General features: G+C 36.2%; 1 protein-coding gene across 1 annotated transcript in view; it reads right to left on the bottom strand.

Annotated features, from left to right (window-relative positions):
• Positions 1-7,893: 7,893 nt before the first annotated feature.
• LOC109416719 (uncharacterized) overlaps positions 7,894-20,574 on the bottom strand; it is a 30,348-nt gene continuing 17,667 nt past the window's right edge. The window contains exons 3-4 of the mRNA XM_062860715.1: positions 8,649-8,923; positions 7,894-8,579 (exon numbers count right to left, since the gene is read on the bottom strand). Of these exons, the coding sequence (XP_062716699.1) occupies positions 8,493-8,579; positions 8,649-8,923 (362 nt within the window). The 3' untranslated portion in view covers positions 7,894-8,492. The remainder of the gene's footprint in view (positions 8,580-8,648; positions 8,924-20,574) is intronic.

Below are 20,574 nucleotides of genomic sequence, written 5' to 3'. Positions count from 1 at the left end.
GGAATCAAGGTAGGAATTCCTAGATTCCCAAGAGTAGTTATCGAGACTCGGGATGAACCTGCCTACGGCAGAAAATCCCTAAATGAAAAAGAAAAAAAAATCCCAAGAGTAACTCCTGGAGGATTTCTAAAAATAATTCTTGGAGGAATTCCTGTAGTTATTCCTATAGAAATTCCTGCAGTTATTCCTGGAGGAATTCCTAGAGGTCGACTTCGAGAACCAAAAACGGATACAGGAATCCTCTCAGGAATTCCTCCAAGACTTCTTTCATGAATTTCACCATGAAACTCTCTAGGATTTTCTTGAAGAATTCTTTCAGTAATTTCTCAGTAATTTCTCCAAGAACTCCTACAAAAATACTTCCAGGAATTTCTTCAAGAATTTCTTGATGAAATGTCTGGAGGAAATTTTGGAGTATTTTCTGGAAGAATTCATGTAATAATTTGTGAAGAAATTTGTAAAGAATTTCCTGGGGGAATTCTTAGAGGAGTTCCTGGAGGATTTCCTAGAGAAATCCCTGGAAGAACTCTTGAAGTTTTTTTTAGTAATTTTTGGAGAAATTTCTGGAGTAGTTACTGTAAAAATTAATGAAGTAATTTTCGTAGAAGTTCCTAAAATAATTCCTGGAATATTTCCAGAAGAAATTCCAAGTATTTCCCGGAACAATTCCTTGAATAAATCCGGGAGGGAAGAATTCCTAGATTCCGTAGAGTAACTCCTGGAGGATTTCCAGAATTAATTCTTGGAGGAATTTCTGGATTCCTGTATAAATTCCTGAAGATATACATAAAGAGATTCCTGGAATAATTCCTTGAGGAATTCCTAGAGGTCGACCTCGAGAATCAAAAATGCATACATGAATGCTCTCAGGAAATCGTCCAAGAATTCCTCCAGAAATTCCTCCATAACTTCTGTCAAGAATTGCACCAAAATGATCTCTCTAGAAATTTCTTGAAGATTGTTTTAAGGAATTTCTCCAATAACTCCTACAAGAATACACTTACTTCCAGGAATCTCTTGAAGAAATGTCTGGAGGAAATCTTGGAGTACTTTCTGGAAGAATTCATGTAATAATTTGGGAAGAAATTTGTAAATAATTTTTTGAGGGAATTCTTAGCGGAATTCCTGGAGGATTTCTTAGAGAAACTCCTGAAAAAAATCTAAAAGCTATTTTTTTTTTCTGGAGGAATTTTTGGAGAAATTCCTGGAGTATTTGCTGTAAGAATTCATGAAGTAATTTCTGGAGGAATTCCTAAGATAGTTTCTGGAATATTTCCGAAAGAAATTCCTAAAGTATTTCCCATAAAAATTCCTGAAATAATTCCTGGAGGAATCAAGGGAGAAATTCCTAGATTCCCAGGAGTAACTCCTCGAGGATTTCAAAAAATAAATTCTTGGAGGAATTTCTGAAGGAATTCCTGTAGTTTTTTTTTTCTTCAATCACTTAACCGTAAATTAGCTCTTTTTTCACTAGGGCACTGCGTGAGCGATTCCAATTGGAAACTGTACTTACAATTTATACAGCGCCTAAATGTATTCTATTTCAATTATACAACATCGAACTGGTTGCCGTTGCGCTGTTTTCACTTTCTACCCTATCATGGTAGAATGATGAGCACGAGGATGTTGCTGTGTTTGCTGTTGGTTGTTCCTTTTTTCCAGTCCGATTGGGGGTCCATTATGAGTTGCCGTTCGCCGATGTCCAAATATCCGGGTCCATTTGAGCCATGAGCTCAGAAGAGGGTCAGTGTCAGCTGCTCTCAGGGAAAGAGCAACTGACGAGAGTGCCGGGAATGACTGGTGGAAATCATGGAAGAGTTTGTAGAGGCTTTCGTGGGGGAATTCACTAAGGAGTTCTGGCGGAAACCTTGAAGGAATCTAAAAAAAAACTTGAAGCTGTTTCGGGAAGAATTTTTGGAGGAATCTTTGGAGAAATAATCGTGAAAGGATACAATCGATAAAGTAAAGAAATCAAGAAAGAGATACAAGAGTAGAGCTTGTAGAGCTTAAAGATCTTAATTCCAGAATTGCACTCTGAGGCTCCCAAGTAACCATAAGGCCGTAATAATGGCATTAAGTCGGTTCTATAGTCAAATATAGAACCTGGCTAATTGGTTCTGTATCCTCTTATAGAGCTGCTCAAAAGCCACTTTTGGCCAATTATTCGGCTGATATACGGCCAACTTGATTTCGTACCAAGTCTCTGGAGCATGGTTGTAGCTAGAGGGGGGCAGGGGGGTGGGCGTGGCCTTCGACACCATATTTCTCCAAGATAACCACCAAATAACAAGCTTGAATAGCTTCAAATTTGATGTTTAAAGCCTGTATCCGCAATAATCGGGACACAGAAATATAGCTCTAACTCTACAATAGATACATTAAAATTGTTCAAATTTGGCCTAATAACATCTTAAGACGTGTCCATTTCACCTGCAAAATTTCATATGAATCGGTGCACTACTTTTTGTTGTAGCGATAGATAAATGTGCGCCATTGAATTTTGTACAGCCTCTAGTTTTGCTTGTCATTGATGTAACTTTTGAATTTGGCAAAGGAAATGACTGAAATTTTGTACACAAAGCTCTCATGTAGATTATTGCAAAGGCAAAATTTCAAAAAAAAAACGATGCACTATCAACAATTTTGTAGTCGAAACATGTATTGGGACTGAACTTGATTTTCGCCCCTCAGACACAAATTATTCAGCACCTTTTATTGTTTCGATTATGCTATTGAAAATACTATCATCAAATTTTGCAGGCATAATATACACATAATCAACAACTTTCTTTGACAATTTCATGAAAATTGGCAGAGAATTTCAAAAGTTATGAATAGGTAAACATCGCACATGAAAAACACGAAAAGTTTTCACTAACACTCACTTCTATCAACACCAGCAGCTTTCAAACCAATTTAGCAAAGTTGATGAAATTTTGCAAGAAAGGGTCTCTGCAAGTATCATAGCTGCTATTGAAATTTCATAACTATCATCACAGAACTTTTAACTGTAGCGTAATAGAACCATCAATTATGCGAATGAAAATTGGTGCGAATGAAAAAAATCCTAAAACCACGTCTGTTTGTTTTTCATCCACAGTTAAAAGTAATGCATCGATTGTTATGAAATTTGGCACAAACAATAAATATAGGGTGCGGGCACCGGTTTTGGCCAGTCTAAGGGAAATCATTTTTATAAAAATAATCAATAATCCTATGAAAACAACCAATGCGTCAAAAGAAAGGTTTCAATCTATATTTTGATGGAAAAATGCAGAAATCATGCCAACACTTGATTTTTGTATTAAAAGTGGCACTGACCAAAAGAGAAGCTCTGCCGCATTTTTGGCCATATTCTTTAGTTTGATTTCTATTTTGGCCAATCACGTGTATTTCTTATGGGAGTGGCCAAAAGCACCCTGGCCAAAATAGATATATGGGAGCAGATTTTTTAAGGAAATATATTTTTTTCTTCCAGTTTTTAATCAAAATGTGTGGTTTTCACAGCTGTAATCATCATATTGTATTAGGATCTACTACTAAAAAAATAAATTTACGCCTATTTACAGTGTATCAAACAATTGTCCGTACAGCAAATTTGTTGCCAAATATTTTTTCATTCAAATGTTTATAACTTTTTTATGCGTCAATCAAAATTGTTGGAAATTTTACCAATCATGAATCATATATTAAAGCTCCTTTAGTAAAATTTTAAACGAGATCGAATAAGTTTTCTGAAAGTTATAGGTCTTTTAGTAAATCTTATAAGATTTTTGAACACATTTTGAAAACATTATATCTCAATATGTACTCGATGATTTTTTTTTCAATTTTTTTTTGTGCTACAGCTGATACCTAAGGCTTTCATATGCAACTATGTTTGGGGTTTTACATTCACTACAAAAAATATGAAAAATGTGCTTATGTAGTTGACGATCTTTAAAAATTTACCATATTTTGCACATATAATCTGCCAAACGTTTTCCACCAATAAAAGTGCATTAATTGAACGAAAAATCCATAGGACCTACTCTTCATATGTAGTTTAGTAGGTCCTGTATAAAAATATTACATTAAGAGAGTTTAAAAAAGTTGAAAACACTTGGCACTTTTATTGATCAAAATATGATAAATTTCCAAATGACACTCTGAAAATATACAGATTTTTTATATTTTATGAAGTGTATATAAATCCTTAAACGAAGCTGCATATGAAAGCCTTAGGTATAAGCTGTAACACAAAAAAAAAATAAAAAAGTTTCATAAAGTACATATTGAGATATAGTGTTTTAAAAATGTGTTAAAAAATCTTAAAAGTTTTATTAAAAGTTCTATAACTTTCAGAAAACTTATTCGATCTTGCTCAAAATTTTACCAATGGAGCTTGAATATATGGGATATAATTGGTCAAAATATCAGCGTTTTAGATCGACGTATAAAAAAGTTATAAACATTTAAATGAAAAATTATTTTGACCATAAAATGCTGTACGGACAATTATCTGATACACTGTAGATCGCAACAGGCTCAATACCGCACTATGGCCAAAACTCCGGACTGGCCAAAACTGAAGCTTCTACCCTACACCAAATAGTTCTCAGTCAATTATTTGGCCAATTTTACAAATTCATTACAGAGATACAGCCGGGACCTGTGTTCCGATTATTGCGGATACAGGCTACAGGAACTTATCCAGGGATTCTTTCAGAAATCCCTCTAGGGACTTTTCAAGGAATTTCTCCCTCGTGAATTCTTCCATGGGAAGGGTTCCGATGGTGATTGTTTCAGGGTTTGTTCCAAGAAATGTTTCAGGAATTCCTCCCACGATTTCTTCAGACATTTTTACAGATAGTTCTGCAAGGATACATCGACGATTTCCTCCAGATTTTTTCCGTAGCTTCCTTTAATGACTCCATCATGGATTGCTTCAGAGATTTTTTCAAGAATTCCTCTAGGGGTTTCACCAGACATTCCTTCGGGAATTTCTCCTGAAATATCTTAAGTGGTTCCTCCAGTGATTTTTCTAGTGCTTTTTTTTGAGGATTCCTTCAGGAATTTCTCCAGGGATTCCCAAAACAATGTAAACAGAAATCCTTTTAGGTATTTCTGCAAGATTTTTTCATATATTTCTCCATATATTTCCTTAAGAATTCCAGTAGAGATTGCTCCAAAAATTCAATTTGGAATAATTCGAAGTATTTAAGCAGGAATATCTTCCAGAAACCCTTTCAGAAAATTTAACCAGAGATTGTTTAAAAATTCAACCAGGAATTCCTTAAAACATTGGAAGAAACATTCTTTTGGGAGTCCATTCAATTCGTCCAGAATTTATTGTAGACATGGATTCTTTCATATATTTTTTCTAGGTATTCCTACAAAAATTCTCCCAAGTATTTGATAAAAAAAAACTTTCCTGGGATCCCAAAGGAATTTTTCAAGGGATTGCTTCTGGGATTTCTTCAGAAATTCCTTTAAGTTTTCCTCCAAGAATTCCTCCAGGGATTCACCCGAGAATTTCTTCTGTGCTTCTTTCAAGAACAACTCCAGGGATTATTTGAAAAATTCCTCCAAGGGTTCCCCCAGGAACTCCTTTTAGATTTCCTTCAGGAATTCCTCTTGGAATTCTTTCAAGAACTCCTGCAGGAATTAATCCAGTACCTCCTTCAGGGACTGTTTAGGGATTCCCTTAGGAATGCCTCTTGGAATTGTTTCCAGCATTCCTCCTGGGGTTTCTTTAGAAACTCCTGCAGGGCACGATGTCAAAATTTTGATTATTATCGAACTTTCATGTACCCCGGATTTTTCTTCATAGAATGTTAGAATTTCGGCTATAATAATATAAATGCAAAATTTGAAAATATTCTGTCGGGGATAATTTAAGTTAGCTGAGTTTTTGAATTCTGCCAGGATTTTTCCAGGGATTTCTCCAAGGATTCCCTCAGGGATACCTTCAAAAATTCCTTCGAGGATACTTCCAGGAAATTCTTCAGGAATACTTTTAGGATTTTTTTCAGGGATTCCTCCAGGCATTTCTCTTGAAATTTCTCCAACGATTTCTTTAAGAAAAGCTTCAGGGATTCCCCCAGGGATTTCGCCATAAATTTCTCCAGGTATTCCGCCAGGAAATCCTTTCAGGAAGTCTTTCAGAAATTCCTCTAGAAATTGCTCCAGGAATTTCTCAGAAATAGAAAAATAATAGAAATAGAAATGGAAATCTCCCAGCATTCCTCTAGAGATTCCTTCAGAAATTCATCCAGTAATTCTTTCAAGAATTTCTCTAGAGAATCCTCCAGGAATTTCTTCATGGGATTCCTCCAGCAACTTCCACAGGAATACCTCTAGGAAATACTCCGGGCATTACTCCAGGATTTTATCCAGGCATTTCTTTAGGAAATGCTCTAGGAATTCCTCCAGGAATTTTCCCACAAGTTGCTCGTGGACATCCTTTTTGTCAGCAATTCCCTCAGGATATCCTCTAGGGATTTCTTTAGAGATTCTTCAGGATTTTTTCAGGGATGCCTGCAGGCATATAAATGGTCGGGAAACGTTGTAGAAGAAGAGGGAAATGGGTTGGAGTTTGACTTAGAGCTAGAGAATCGTATCTAGAATCACCACAATTGCTTGTAAAAAAATGGAAATATCCACTATCTATTAAACAACAGCATTCTGAGCAGCATTCGAATGATATCAGAAATGATCCCGTGCCCCCAATTCCCGAGCAGAAGGGAATACCTTACATACCATGCAAAGAACAGCCTGTGCTCTAATACCTAAAATTGTAATTAATAAATTATTCTCCAAATTTTATGACAACACCACAATAACAATTGGAGGTTTTTGAGCAGAGTTTGGTATTGATGTGGTATTTGTTGATTTGGCAGTGAAATAATTGTATTATTATTTTGCTATTCCATCATGGAACTGTCAATCCAAAGTACAAATTAATAGTAAGAATTATTATTACTTTGTTATTCAATGCCTTTTGAATAACAAACTCAGCTATTAAAAATTTAGGTATGCACTAATTATTGAAATAACAAGGCTTGATATTTTGTAGGTACAAAATTATGGTATACGTTTTTGTTATTTTGCTTCTTATGTCTACCTAATGGATGGCATATCGAGGTATGATAGTATTTAACATTAATGCCTTGATATGTTATTCAGTTGTTATTCTTGTCTGCTTGGGTTCCGATCCGTTAACATTCATGTTAAAATGTATGGACTTGAGTCTGTTTTAGAAATTTATTTTGATTAATGTAAACGTCATGTGCTCCAAGCCCTGTGACAGCACTGACAAACTTATTTACAGCTTGTAGGCTTTATATAGGCATACAGAGCTTATATGTTAGTGTTTACTGTTTATAGTGCCTATAAGCATTGAGAATGCTTATATGGAGCTTTTTTGCACTGAAAATCTGTTCAATAACCGTTATAATGCTCAGAACAGTGCTTACTGGTTACCTGGGTAATGAGGGCTCTTCTTACCAATAATCGGACGGAAAATCTCCTGATCTGAGCGATGGTATCTTCGATAAAAATTTTCACGTCATGCTTAACCCGGGAGCGGTTTCGTCGTGTACTGAGTACACGCATCATGGAAAATGCACGCTTGTGGTACACAGCGTGAGCGTGGTGTCGCTGAAGACGGTCGAAGACGCGACTGCTCGAGGGATAAGGCGCTCTCCTTTGGTTTATCGTAATAATCGTACAGCGTGTTCTTCTTCATGTCATCGAATTTATTGTTTGTCGATGCAAAAAGACGAAAAATATTGAACAAGAAAACCTCAGGGTATGCATTAGTCGGTTGGCTCAGGAACACTCTTGAAATGTGCAATATTTGTCGCAGTAGATTGGGTTGTTTTTTTTTCTCTCAGAAAAAATATAATCATGTTGTATGATTTATTTTACCAATAAGTATAACTTTATTCTTTACGAAAGCTAACAGTAAACAGAAATATGTTCTTCCACATAATAACATAATAATTTTATAAAAGCAATTCTCGAGTGCATAGTGAATCGTATATTTGACTTGGTAATCTTGATCAGGGATGGGCAATGTCATAAAAATGTCATTTCTTTATTTGCTAATTTCACTGCACTTAGTCGGAATCGGAAATGCTAATCGATGACATCATTGATTATCCATAACTAATCAGCGTTATGAAGAGGTGATGCGTACGAAACGAACAGAAATCAACACCAGAAGTGGTGTAAATAGGAAAATGTCATGACATTTTTTTTCATGAAATTCAGCGACATTTTCCATCCTTGATCTTGATATCTCGATATACCTTCATGATTGTAAAGCATTTTTATGCACAAGCAGATATTTCATATTCTATTTAGCTGTCCAACAGATTTTCAAAGTTTTAATGTACTTATCTGCATTTTGAACTAAGAAGAACAATAACGTAGTTAATATAAACATTTTACAACAAATAATTTAAACTGGAAATCTGTCTTTTTATTTCTCAGACATATGTCATGCATTATATAAATGAGTAACGTGGTTGTTCAGGACCTGCACTTTTCCCATTGTTCATTTCCAATTTTCCTTTCACTGGATCTGGAACCGTCTGAAATGAAGAAAGATTTCATTGATCAAACCGTAGATTAAACTATCCTACAGAGATCATAATCCTTACCGGGTTTTGTGCCTTTGGGTCTGGTTTTTTGACAGCCCGGGTTAGATTCATCTTCTGTTCCTCGTAGCTGCGTCGCATTTGCAGAGCCCTCCGGTGCTGCCAACGGAAATAAGCATACGTAACGATGCCTATTAGGATCAACGTTACCAGCAAGATCAACAGAATCAGGTTGTTGTTGTGGGTGAGGTAGAATACGGGCACACAGCCCACTAGCAGGAGCAAAATGATGACTACTGAGAACAGGATGCCCACCTTGTAACAGCCGTAATGTTTCTCTGGAAAGAAAAGGAAAACTTTATGCATGCTGTTTGTGAAACAATGAACAGTATATGTAATCAAATAAATATGGAGGTTGGGGGTGACTAGCAAGGATTGGTCCTGGAGATCATGATTCCAATTCGTAGCACGTTTTATTTGACAAAAGTTTACCAAACAGAGCGCAATGTAGTTGGCGTCAGGCAGGAGTGTTAGAAGTCCGAAGAAGTAGGTCATTTGAGGGGGAATCACGTGTCTAATCTTGGCTCAACGTGACACAACTGTGTTTCGGTAGGATATTAAACTTCATATTTCATTTTCCGCACGCAATCATATCGTTAACTGTTAGTACCGTTCAGTCGATTTGTTTCCAAAGTTGTGCTAGCAAAACAATATCAATTCCGTCTCAGGATTCTCGGGAGATTATGGCCTGCTTTTCTATTGGACATTGAGGCATTTATCTTTATTCTCATTTTCAGATAATTGCGGAGAAAAACGATTAAATTATCGCTATTCTCCAAAGTAAATTTATGTTTGACTCTACCCCATTAACACTTAAGAGCCAGTTCGCGAGAGCCGCAACCCCTTCTTGTATCGATGGGCTCCGATTGAGCTGAAATTTTCAGGGTATGGTTTTCCATATAAAAGATGATATCTGGCCGATTTTCAGATTTTTCCGATAGGGGGAAGTGGGGTAAAGTAGCCCTCAAAGATTTCATGTCTAAAAATAGGTAAAATCACTAAAATCGCAATAACTTCCGCGAAAGTTAACGGATTCAGCTGAAATTTTGCATGGACACTCTATTCCTATGGCACTTCCATTTAAGCCAAGCGTTGGATATTCTTTGATATTTAATTTGGAGAAATAGGTTATTTTCATAATTTTTTTTGACGATTTTCAGGGCATCTGTTTTCGTACCAACAGAACTAGGATTAAAAACTGAGTACTACGTTTTGAAGGACTACCCAAGAGCTTTCCTTTGATATGTGACCCAGATGCGCCAACTTAAAAATTTTCGAAAATTTTTTTTTTTTTCTCGAGGTATGCATTTTACCCCATATTTTTAGCTGTCTAAAAAGAAGTGTTGTCGCAAATTATGACAACGTTATTTAACTTTCAAGGGTTTTTCTTCAATAATAATTCAATAGAAAAATGATTATTAAGAAATGCAATTATTGGATTTTTTTCACTTTGGGGAAAGTAGGGTAAAACGGACTAACTCAACCTCCTTTAGAAATAATTTTGCTACGATGTTCTCTGATCGGACTCGAATTTTCAGAGTTCTTTATTCTATTCAAGAATAGATGCTTAATCACAAATTATTTCTTTTTTTCGAGAGGATATCGAGGTAAAACAATTCTCAGAAAAAAATGTTGAAAATAATCAAAATTTCAAAACCTACAAATACTATGGTAAAACTTGGCGAAATTTCATGAAATTAGAAGAAATTTCTTAATTTTTATTGATTATTCAAATGAGCAAGTCTGACAAACTTTTTGACGTCGAGAAATGTCACAGATTAGCACGTGGTGTGCGATACACCTTATTCTTTCTCAATTTTTCTTTTGACATGCATCTCCGGTTCAATTTTCCCTCTTTTTTCTCGTAAAAGTTGCTGCAGTGCACAATGGTCCACAAAAAAGATTTACGAGGGAAGATGCATTCAGCGCCTTCAAATGATTTTTTGGACAAATATGGTCTTCTTCAATGTTGTTCCCAAAAATAAGGCCCTCTTTTCAAAGTAAATAAAAAATAGGGTGGTCCATATTTTCAAAGAAATTGGGAACCAAACTTTTTTATTTGCAAGAATAACTGTATATGTACATTCTTCGGGAAAGTTGTAGATTTATCAGTTTTGAGCAAGTTTCCTGAAGACACTTTTTATGTAGCTTTAAAATTGACCGATCTAGAGATATTTTTTTCTGAATAAGTTTAGGGTGGTTCAAGAAAAACCGTTTTTCTGGCGTTAACTCTTTCAGTTTCAATTTTTCATCAAAGTCGCCCAAGAAACACTTGTAGAGCATTTGAAGACGCGTCGTTTTGTGCGCTGAAATGGTCTTTATCCCTTTTGGTTCAAAAGTTACAGGTGTTTTCTTAAAAATTATATGTTTTTGCTAAGCAGGTGATATGACCGATTGGTGCGTGAAAAATACTTGAAAAGTGCCTATTTTTTCTAGAAAATCATCAATATATTTTGAACGGAATGACGAAGCAACATTCCTAGCGCACGAAAATGTGCGATATTTTTGAGTTCTAGAAATGGTTCTTAGACAACTATGATGTGAAATTTGAAACAAAAAGATAAAGATAAGGGTGACGCTAGAACAAATCGTTTTATTGCTATATCTTTTTTGTTTAAAATTTCTCGTCTAAGTCGCGTGAGAACCACTTTTAGAGCTTCGAAAAAAGCGCATTTTCGTTCGCTGAGAATGTTGCTACGTCATTCCGTTCAAAAGTTATTGATGATTTTCTAGAAAAAATAGGCACTTTTCAAGTATTTTTCACTTCAAAAAACACCCCCCTAATTTTTTGATATGTTTTTTCTTTTGAATGCGGGCAAAAGATAATTTTTATGATTGCCCCAACCCGTCATAATACCTTTTCAAAAAACTGTGCTCTACAAGTGTTTCTTGAGTGACTTTGATGAAAAATCGAAACTGAAACAGTTAACGCAAAAAAAAACGATTTTTATTGAATCACCCTAAGCTTATTCAGAAAAATATCTCTAGATCGGTCAATTTGAAAGCTACATAAAAAGTGTTTTCAGGGAACTTTAGGGAAGCTCAAAATTGATAGATCTACAACTTTCTCGAAGAATGTATACAGTTATTCTTGCAAATAAAAAAGTTTGGTTCCCAATTTCATTGAAAATATGGACTACCCTAATTTTTATTTACATTGAAAAGAGGGCCTTATTTTTGGGAACAACATTGTAGAAGACCATATTTGTCCAAAAAACCATTTGAAGGCGCTGAATGCATCTTCCCTCGTAAATCTTTTTCGTGGACCATTGTGCACTGCAGCAACTTTCACGAGAAAAAAGAGGGAAAATTGAACCGGAGATGCATGTCAAAAGAAAAATTGAGAAAGAATCCGGTGAATCGCACACCACGTGCTAATATGTGACATTTCTCGACGTCAAAATGTTGTCAGACTTGCTCATTTGAATAAGCAATAAAAATTTAGAAATTTCTTCTAATTTCATGAAATTTCGCCAAGTTTTACCATAGTATTTGTAGGTTTTGAAATTTTGATTATTTTCAACATTTTTTTCTAAGAATTGTTTTACCTCGATATCCTCTCGAAAAAAAGAAATAATTTGTGATAAAGCATCTATTCTTGAATAGAATAAAGAACTCTGAAAATTCGAGTCCGATCAGAGAACATCGTAGCAAAATTATTTCTAAAGGAGGTTGAGTTAGTCCGTTTTATCCTACTTTCCCCAAAATGAAAAAAATCCAATAATTGCATTTCTTAGTAATCATTTTTCTATTGAATTATTATTGAAGAAAAACCCTTGAAAGTTAAATAACGTTGTCATAATTTGCGACAACACTTCTTTTTAGACAGCTAAAAATATGGGGTAAAATGCATACCCCGAGAAAAAATAAATTTTTCGAAAATTTTTAAGTTGGCGCATCTGGGTCACATATCAAATGAAAGCTCTTGGGTAGTCCTTCAAAACGTAGTACTCAGTTTTTAATCCTAGTTCTGTTGGTACGAAAACAGATGCCCTGAAAATCGTCAAAAAAATTATGAAAATAACCTATTTCTCCAAATTTAATATCAAAGAATATCCAACGCTTGGCTTAAATGGAAGTGCCATAGGAATAGAGTGTCCATGCAAAATTTCAGCTGAATCCGTTAACTTTCGCGGAAGTTATTGCGATTTTAGTGATTTCACCTATTTTTAGACATGAAATCTTTGAGGGCTACTTTACCCCACTTCCCCCTATCGGAAAAATCTGAAAATCGGCCAGATATCATCTTTTATATGGAAAACCATACCCTGAAAATTTCAGCTCAATCGGAGCACATCGATTCCACTTCCTTTGGAAAGGGGGTCGCGGTTCTCGCGAACTGGCTCTTAACTTGCCCCGAAAGCATATATTCTAAAATGAACCTAACCCGTCTAAAAAGTTCTAACAAAAATATAACATTATTATAACAAACCATAATATCCATAACTCGTTATGATATAATCAAGTTAAATATCCTTGGTGTTTATAAAATATTAACTCAATGCTGTCACATTATGTTATAATGTTATAATCTCGTTTTCTTGAAACAAAATTTCGTATCAGATTTTGTTTATTTTTTTTTATTTTTTATAACAATATAAGTTATAGAAATTTTATAACATCATAAAGCAATGTGTTATAAACTTGGCATATTTTTCTAGTCGTGAAAAAACACATTATCGCAAATTTTGATTTATACAAGTTACTGTGACTTATTCCTAACACAATGCTATAGACCAGGGGTTCACAAACTTTTTCAGCTTGCGACCCACTATTGATTGTTATAGAATTTAGCGACCCTCCAGCACATATTTCCATAACATACAGCATTTTAGAAAATTTGGACTGACTTTTGCAGTATATTTTATCGCCTTCATAGGTTTTGATTAGCTTACGTTCTTTACAGAAACTGTTTCATTTTCAAAATAAGGTTAAGGTGCCTAAGTGATCGATTTTGGTTAACTCTTTGTCTTTTAGAGATGCTTCCAAGTTCCTTATTCAAAATCAATCAGCCTGGCTTCATGTAACACTTTAAAACACCATACATTTTAGGTATTCTATCACATATTTTAAAAATAAAGAGAACGAAAAATTTATACAAAGCCTTTAAAAAATAGTTTTAATTTTATGCTTCAGCAGAACTTTTCAAACAGATTGAGTTGAAAATGTTGTTCTACGGCGAAAGGAGTTTTCAAAATTATTATACTGCCGAATGGTCAGATGAGTCAGATGACTTTCTAACTGCAGAACTGGGCGTTTAAATATAACTGAAAATACAAACTGCAAGCGAGTACTTAAACTCATAGGCGCTAACTTGTGACGTAGTTGGGGAGGCGAAGCTTTTCAAAATTGAACAATATTCAAGTTTTTGTTTAGCTTAATGCCAAAATTTTCACGTGAATTTGCTTTAATTAGATGAACTGCATCGGTATTTTCCGTATTGGTTGGTTTTGAGAGGCCTCGCCCCCCAACTACGTCACAAGCGGGCGCATATGTTTAAACTCATTACATATTTTCCAGACACCCAGGAAAATCTGAAATTTTACCTGAATCATACACCTTCTTATTGAAATCTCATACATTCAGGGCCCATATAGCCGAGGCGGTAAACGCACGGGTATTCAGCATGACCATGCTGAGGGTGACGGGTTCGATTCCCGGTCGGTCCAGGATCTTTTCGTAAAGGAAATTTCCTTGACTTCCTTGGGCATAGAGTATCTTCGTGCCTGCCACACGATATACACATGCAAAAATGGTCATTGGCAGAGGAAGCTCTCAGTTAAAAACTGTGGAAGTGCTCATAGAACACTAAGCTGAGAAGCAGGCTTTGTCCCAGTGAGGACGTTACGCCAAGAAGAGGATTGGAGAGGAGGAGTTTCAGAACCCAGAAATAAGTTTCAATATTGAATATACTCTCATTGCTCAATTATGGGTCACTCAAGGAACAACCATTTCATAATATGAATCGTTTTTCATACAAAAACAACACTTTCATTATTTTTATTTTAAATTCTCTTCTTTGAAACCCCTTCTTATTGTTTTACATAAAAATATGCTTGTAAAATTCACTTTAGGCGGTGAAAATTACTGAAATGTTGGTGAATAATGAAAACCACAATAATGGGTCAAAATTGGCTGTGTAACAATTATGGGTCAATTTGCTGCCTATTATGGGTCATTCAAGAGAAATCGGCTCTCGATAGATCAACTATAGTAGAATCCAAAACTGGTCTCAAACCTCTTAACGAAGCGTGTTTTCACGATTTGAAATCAATTTTTCAAAATTGGGACAAATTCTCCGATAAACGCCTAAAAGTATGCAATGCCCATGTACGCAGAACTGTCAATATTATGCTGCACAAAAAGTGACCCATAATTGTGTGATTTTCGGTGTTCCTTGGCACAATCATGAGTCACTTAAATTTTGCCTGAAATAAGCTTTAATTAGCTGCAGTCACATGAATTTCTTCATTTAGAACGTAAACTATACCTTTGTTCTGGTGACGATACCATTTCGCACATGAAAATCACTAAATCTCGCTTTTACAGAGCTTACGAAAGCAGCGCACGCACTGTCCGTTATTCACAATCGAACCGTTACTTTGACAGCTAGTTTTGCGCCGAACAAAAAAATATTGAAAATTTGTATTTTTTGATGTATAAGCCCGTGTGCGATACGTATAGTGAAACAAAACAAATCAACTTGTGTAAGAAAAATAATAATAGCTAACAAAAGCTTGCAATTAATAAGTATTTATCTACTAAAGTGAAAAGTGACTAATAATTGTGTGTGACCCATAATTGTGCAATGACTGTACTCCAGTTAGTCGTTAGTTTGTTATAAGGTATGCGCACAGCAAAATCTAGCCAATCAAAATCAAGCAGTAATAATGCATTCTAACTTATTTCCAACCCAAAAGCAATGCATCGTAAAAAAGCATAAATTTACTTTAAATCAACATCAAAACATTGTTGATTTGTCTTATTATATCCGTCATATCGAGCTTTGCGCTTGAGTCCTTCCGTAAAGTTTTGCACAGTACCTTCGATCGCTTTCCAAGAAATTTTTACCACCTTTGTGTCAAAATCAATCTTATTTTTTTATGAAAGCTGCCTTTCTTGACATTTTTAGAAGGTTCCAATTCACGCTTACTCAATAATTTACAATTGGGTTGAGTTTTGAGGTGTATGAGATTTTAGGTTTTTTGGAAAAAATGCGGTACAATTTTTACATAGTTTTCTACATGCAAACGCAAGGATTCTCCACCATAAGGGGCTGTCCATTAATTACGTAAGGGTTTGTGGAGGGAGGGGGGGTTTGAGAAATCTTACGCGCCATACAAAAATTTTTGGGTTCTCATACAAAAAATCTTACAAGGGGGGGAGGGGGTGTCAGAAAATCACTAAAATTCCCTTACGTAATTAATGGACAGCCCCTAATCAGGGCACAAAAATCAATCCAAATCCATACACAATATCTAAGCTTTTGAATAAGGGATGCCAGCTATTTTTCCCGACATTTCCCGTAGTGAAAAAGATGATTTGTTGTACATGTATTTTCTAAAGTTCGATTTTTCAAACCACAAATGCATATTGTTGACCAAGCTATGTACTTCTTGCCAAATTTCGATTATTTCTTGTTCTTAAGTTAATCTGCAACTTTTCCACGTTGTAATGATGTATAGAATCGAATACTTGAAAGCTAATTCAAGTCTGCGGGGACGATCGTTTTAATGTGCATTGTCAGATTTTCAGCACGTTTGTGCAAAAACTTTTCGAGGACTTCTTGTTCCCTTGTTTCTATTTTAAACAAAATGTCAAAATATCTCCCGAAGTAAATATTTTTCGATTCCTTACACAATAAGTTTTCATTTGCGCCATAGGTTGCCACAATTCGTTGAAAACTGTAAAATTTCTATCTAAAATGCAGTGGCTAGATTTTGCTGTGTGCATATCTTAGTATAAATCGTGGAATAAATTAATTAAGGAAAATCCTGATTTCTAGAAATAACTCAGTCCATTCACCAAGAGAGTAATTGTAATTTAAAAAAATGGCCTACAAAGTTATGTGATATAAGTTAACTAAGACATTTATTACAATATCGCCCAAGCATTCGCGATCCACTAAAAATTAGCCTGCGACCCACCAGTGGGTCGCGACCCATAGTTTGAGAAGCGCTGCTATATATACAACCAAAATTTGCACTATGGTAACTCTTATGTTCATTTGAGAATATGCTTTCCGGGCAATGACGTTAGGTCTAATGCGGTAGAGTCAAGCATAAATTGCCTATGTGATCGCGACGTTTAATCGGCAAAATATTTAATCGCTGTTAAGTTAATCGCCCAATTATTCTTCGAGCAAAACCGCAGTTATTTAAAATATCTCTTTCTCCGATAACAATCCACCCATTCTTCATCACATTCTAGAAAGTTTAATGGTGACACAATGTTCTAGAACCGCATAGAGAGACCAAGGCCGGGCGCCCGTTCCCCTGTTATGCTAATCAATTGACCTCTTTTTATTGCGTTCGTTTATGTAGATGCCGTAATCTTTTGCTAAGCGAAAAATAAATGAGCGGCACATATGGGCACACGTGAACTATATCTGCCACTTGCTGGAGGGGGAGTAGCGCATACTGCAAAGTGCGGGAGTATGCAGAAAACGGATAGAGCAAGCCTGGTCTTCTGAAGCACTCCCCAGGGTTGTAGCATGGAGTGCGGTGATAAACGGGGTGACGACATTTGATGTCGTATTTTTTTATGTACCGTCAAGGCACCATTCACCGTGGATCTAAGAGGATTCGGGGCAAATAAGAGCTGTCATTTGACACCAGTCTTATATACATTGTTGGTGCCGCTTTTAATTGCCTTTATTATATGTTAACATTAAAGTAATATCCACAGAAGTAAAAAAAAATTCACAAAATTTGGTGATATAGTACAATTAGTAAAGCGTAGTAGGGTCACCTAATTCCGTGGTAGGTCACCATTCACCGTGGTAGTAGGGACCCATTCACCGTGTATGAGAAATTTCATTCTACATCGTTTAAAAATGATCAAAACAACCCAGCCAAGGGAATTTTCTTCGTTTAAATTCATTTCAAGTAATAACTTGCAAGATTTTATTAGAAAAACGAATGTTCAAAATTTCGATTTTTTCTAGATATATGGGACAATATGGGGCACGTTGAATGGAGACCATTGATTTTTAGGGTACCCATTTACCGTGCCTTTTTGTTTCAATTAAAAAGTACTTTCTTGTCAAACTTACTTTAGTAATGCAAAATACATACCTGATATATGAATTTAATTGCTTCTTGGTGGAATAAAAACGTTACTACATTTAGTTTATCGCTTAAATCACCTTAGCGCAGTTTTCGTGTTTTCACTATGAATGCAGTGAACGAGCAGAAACCCGCTTCATGTGAACACACTTTAGTGTCAAAATGATACTTTTAAATGTTTCTAATGAGCGTTTTGACATGGTTACCAGTGTACGCAGGATATGTCACCGCAAGCGAAAAATAGGCAACAAAGAAGGCACGGCAACAACGCTTTGTTTTTTCGTTAGCAGATAATGACGAAATCGCTCCCGAGTTTGTTCACAACAAAAACGGTAGGAATATTTGTCTCGTTCTATTCACATCGTGATTTTCGCAATGTTTTACAACTGAAACTCAACTCTGAGGTTTGCAAGAGTCTTATTTCGTCCAAATGCTTATGAATTCGATAATGTGGGTCGAAAATTTCAGCGGAAAAGCCGGAATATCAGCACACGCACGGCAAACGATGTTTGTTTTATTGCTCTCATCGCCTGACATGTGTTTGTTGCGGAGCGCCTTTGTTACCGACATGCACCGCTTAGGACAAAGCGTTTGTTTTTCGGCGTGATCCGTTTTTCGTACCCTGATGGTTACAATACATTAGTGTTGTATTATATTAACTTCTTAACTTATATTAACTTCTTTTCCCGATCAGCCTAGATAGCTGTGTAGTGTCGGTAGCGGTTAGTTCAACTGGCTGAGAATAGCACTACGCACCGCCTGTTGCAGTGGTAGGTGTCCACTAATCAGGTGACCCCTAATTCAATGTGTTATGTGGCTTTATGCTTACCGTGCCTAGGGATAAATGGTTAGAGGAGTCTTATAAAAACCTAATCGCAGCGGAGCCTGTGGAGTACCAGGGCACCCAAGTAATCACGATGCTGAAGCCTTATTGCATGCAGATATACGGTGTATTTAGAGCAATCATTACTTTGCATGAACACTTAAGGTTGTTTTGAAGTGGAAATGGCAATTATGCGACTGATTCAAGATTATACCAGTATTTTTTTTTTTTCTGTTCGGATGAGCCACTGCGACCAGTATTTTGATCTTTTGTGGCAATACCCGTATCCTTAGTATTTAGTGCATGTCGTACTACTCCATTGTCATTGAGAGGCAATGGAGCATCGATTTCTGTACAGATCTTGTTTTGTTACCTCAGAGGTTCGAGAAATCGAATGTGATGAAAAAGTATCGTTTTCACAGGGAAATAAATCCCAGCGAAAGTGCGCCCTTAATCACACATAATTGATTCTATTTCTGAGAAAAACCAAAACGGAAGAACTGTTTTTTGTCCATGCATCGGAACTCTGGCTTCATCCGAGTCTTGCTCCTAGTTTAGTCCCAGGACAACATTGAAAAACCGGGACTTTAGGCTAGTTGCAAAACGCTGTCAAATTAGAGAATATGTTCGGTAATAATAATTCACGTGAGTCCTTGTATCACCAGTACTTATCAGTCCTTAGTAGGTTATTACGCAATTAGATACGCAAAGCATGTTTGTTTTCCTTACATCAAGTGTAGTCTCGGCGAGGATAAACCGAGTCTTTAACTATCCGTAAGGCTAAATAAATGCAATTTTAGAAACTGTCATTAATAACAAGGGCTTTGTACCATGAATCCTTATTACCAAAACGCATTACCCTAGCTTAACAAGCTGGATGTCACCAGGGTTCAGTTTGGTAGATCTTACTCCGTAACGCAACCCAAAAGGGAGATCTACCCTCGTTACGGGCTCCGTTAAAAATCGAGCATGTTTTAAACCCCCTCAACCATTCATCCCTCAGCACGGGTCGCCTGACACCTTGGATTGGGGTTCCCTGTTTGGTGGATTCTTACCACCGGAACAGGCGGTCCGTAGTGTTATTCTTAGCCAATTGAGACAATCGCTACCGACACTACACAGCTATCTAGGCTGATCGAGAAAATAAGTTAATATTGATGATCAACTTCATACGGGCTCGAACAGCCGATACCAGTATAATCGTAATTTGATTCTATAATTGCCCATTTCCACTTTAAATCAACTTTAAGTTTGCATGTAAAGTAATGATTGCTCTAAATACACCTTATATCAGCATGCAATAAGGCTTCAGCACCGTGGTTACTTGGGCACCCTCCACAGTATTTTGCCCTTACTGCGCTAACCGGAGCAATAGCGCGGTGGACCTTGTGTTTCTCTGAGACTATCAGCTGCCCTTCTTCAATCTTATACTTGAGGCCGAATAAGGGCGGGATTATTAAGATGCCATTCTTGCCAAATAGTTTAAATTTTCTCCTATATGGGTTCGCATTATGCGATTTACACACGGTATTCTGTGCATCCTCGCCTTTGGCGCATTCAAATCGATACCGATCTGGCTTTATTGTTGATGTTCTTTTTTTTTGCTGTGATTGTTCAGCATTAAAAAAACAGCAATGATCAATCTTTGCAGACACAGATCTTGCATTACTTAACATAGGCAACCACCCAACCTTCATGGTATCTGCTAGAGAGGAAGTGTTAGACATCTTTATCTGACCATCGCTACATCATGTGAATGTTACTTCGCAAACTTTGCGTTACAGGAATCCCCGGTCAACCAACTGGGATCTCTTTACCG

This window comes from Aedes albopictus, chromosome 3, assembly GCF_035046485.1.
Source record: "Aedes albopictus strain Foshan chromosome 3, AalbF5, whole genome shotgun sequence".
Taxonomy (NCBI): domain Eukaryota; kingdom Metazoa; phylum Arthropoda; class Insecta; order Diptera; family Culicidae; genus Aedes; species Aedes albopictus.
Note: the sequence above shows the minus strand (reverse complement) of the source record. Positions and strands in the feature narration are given on the sequence as shown.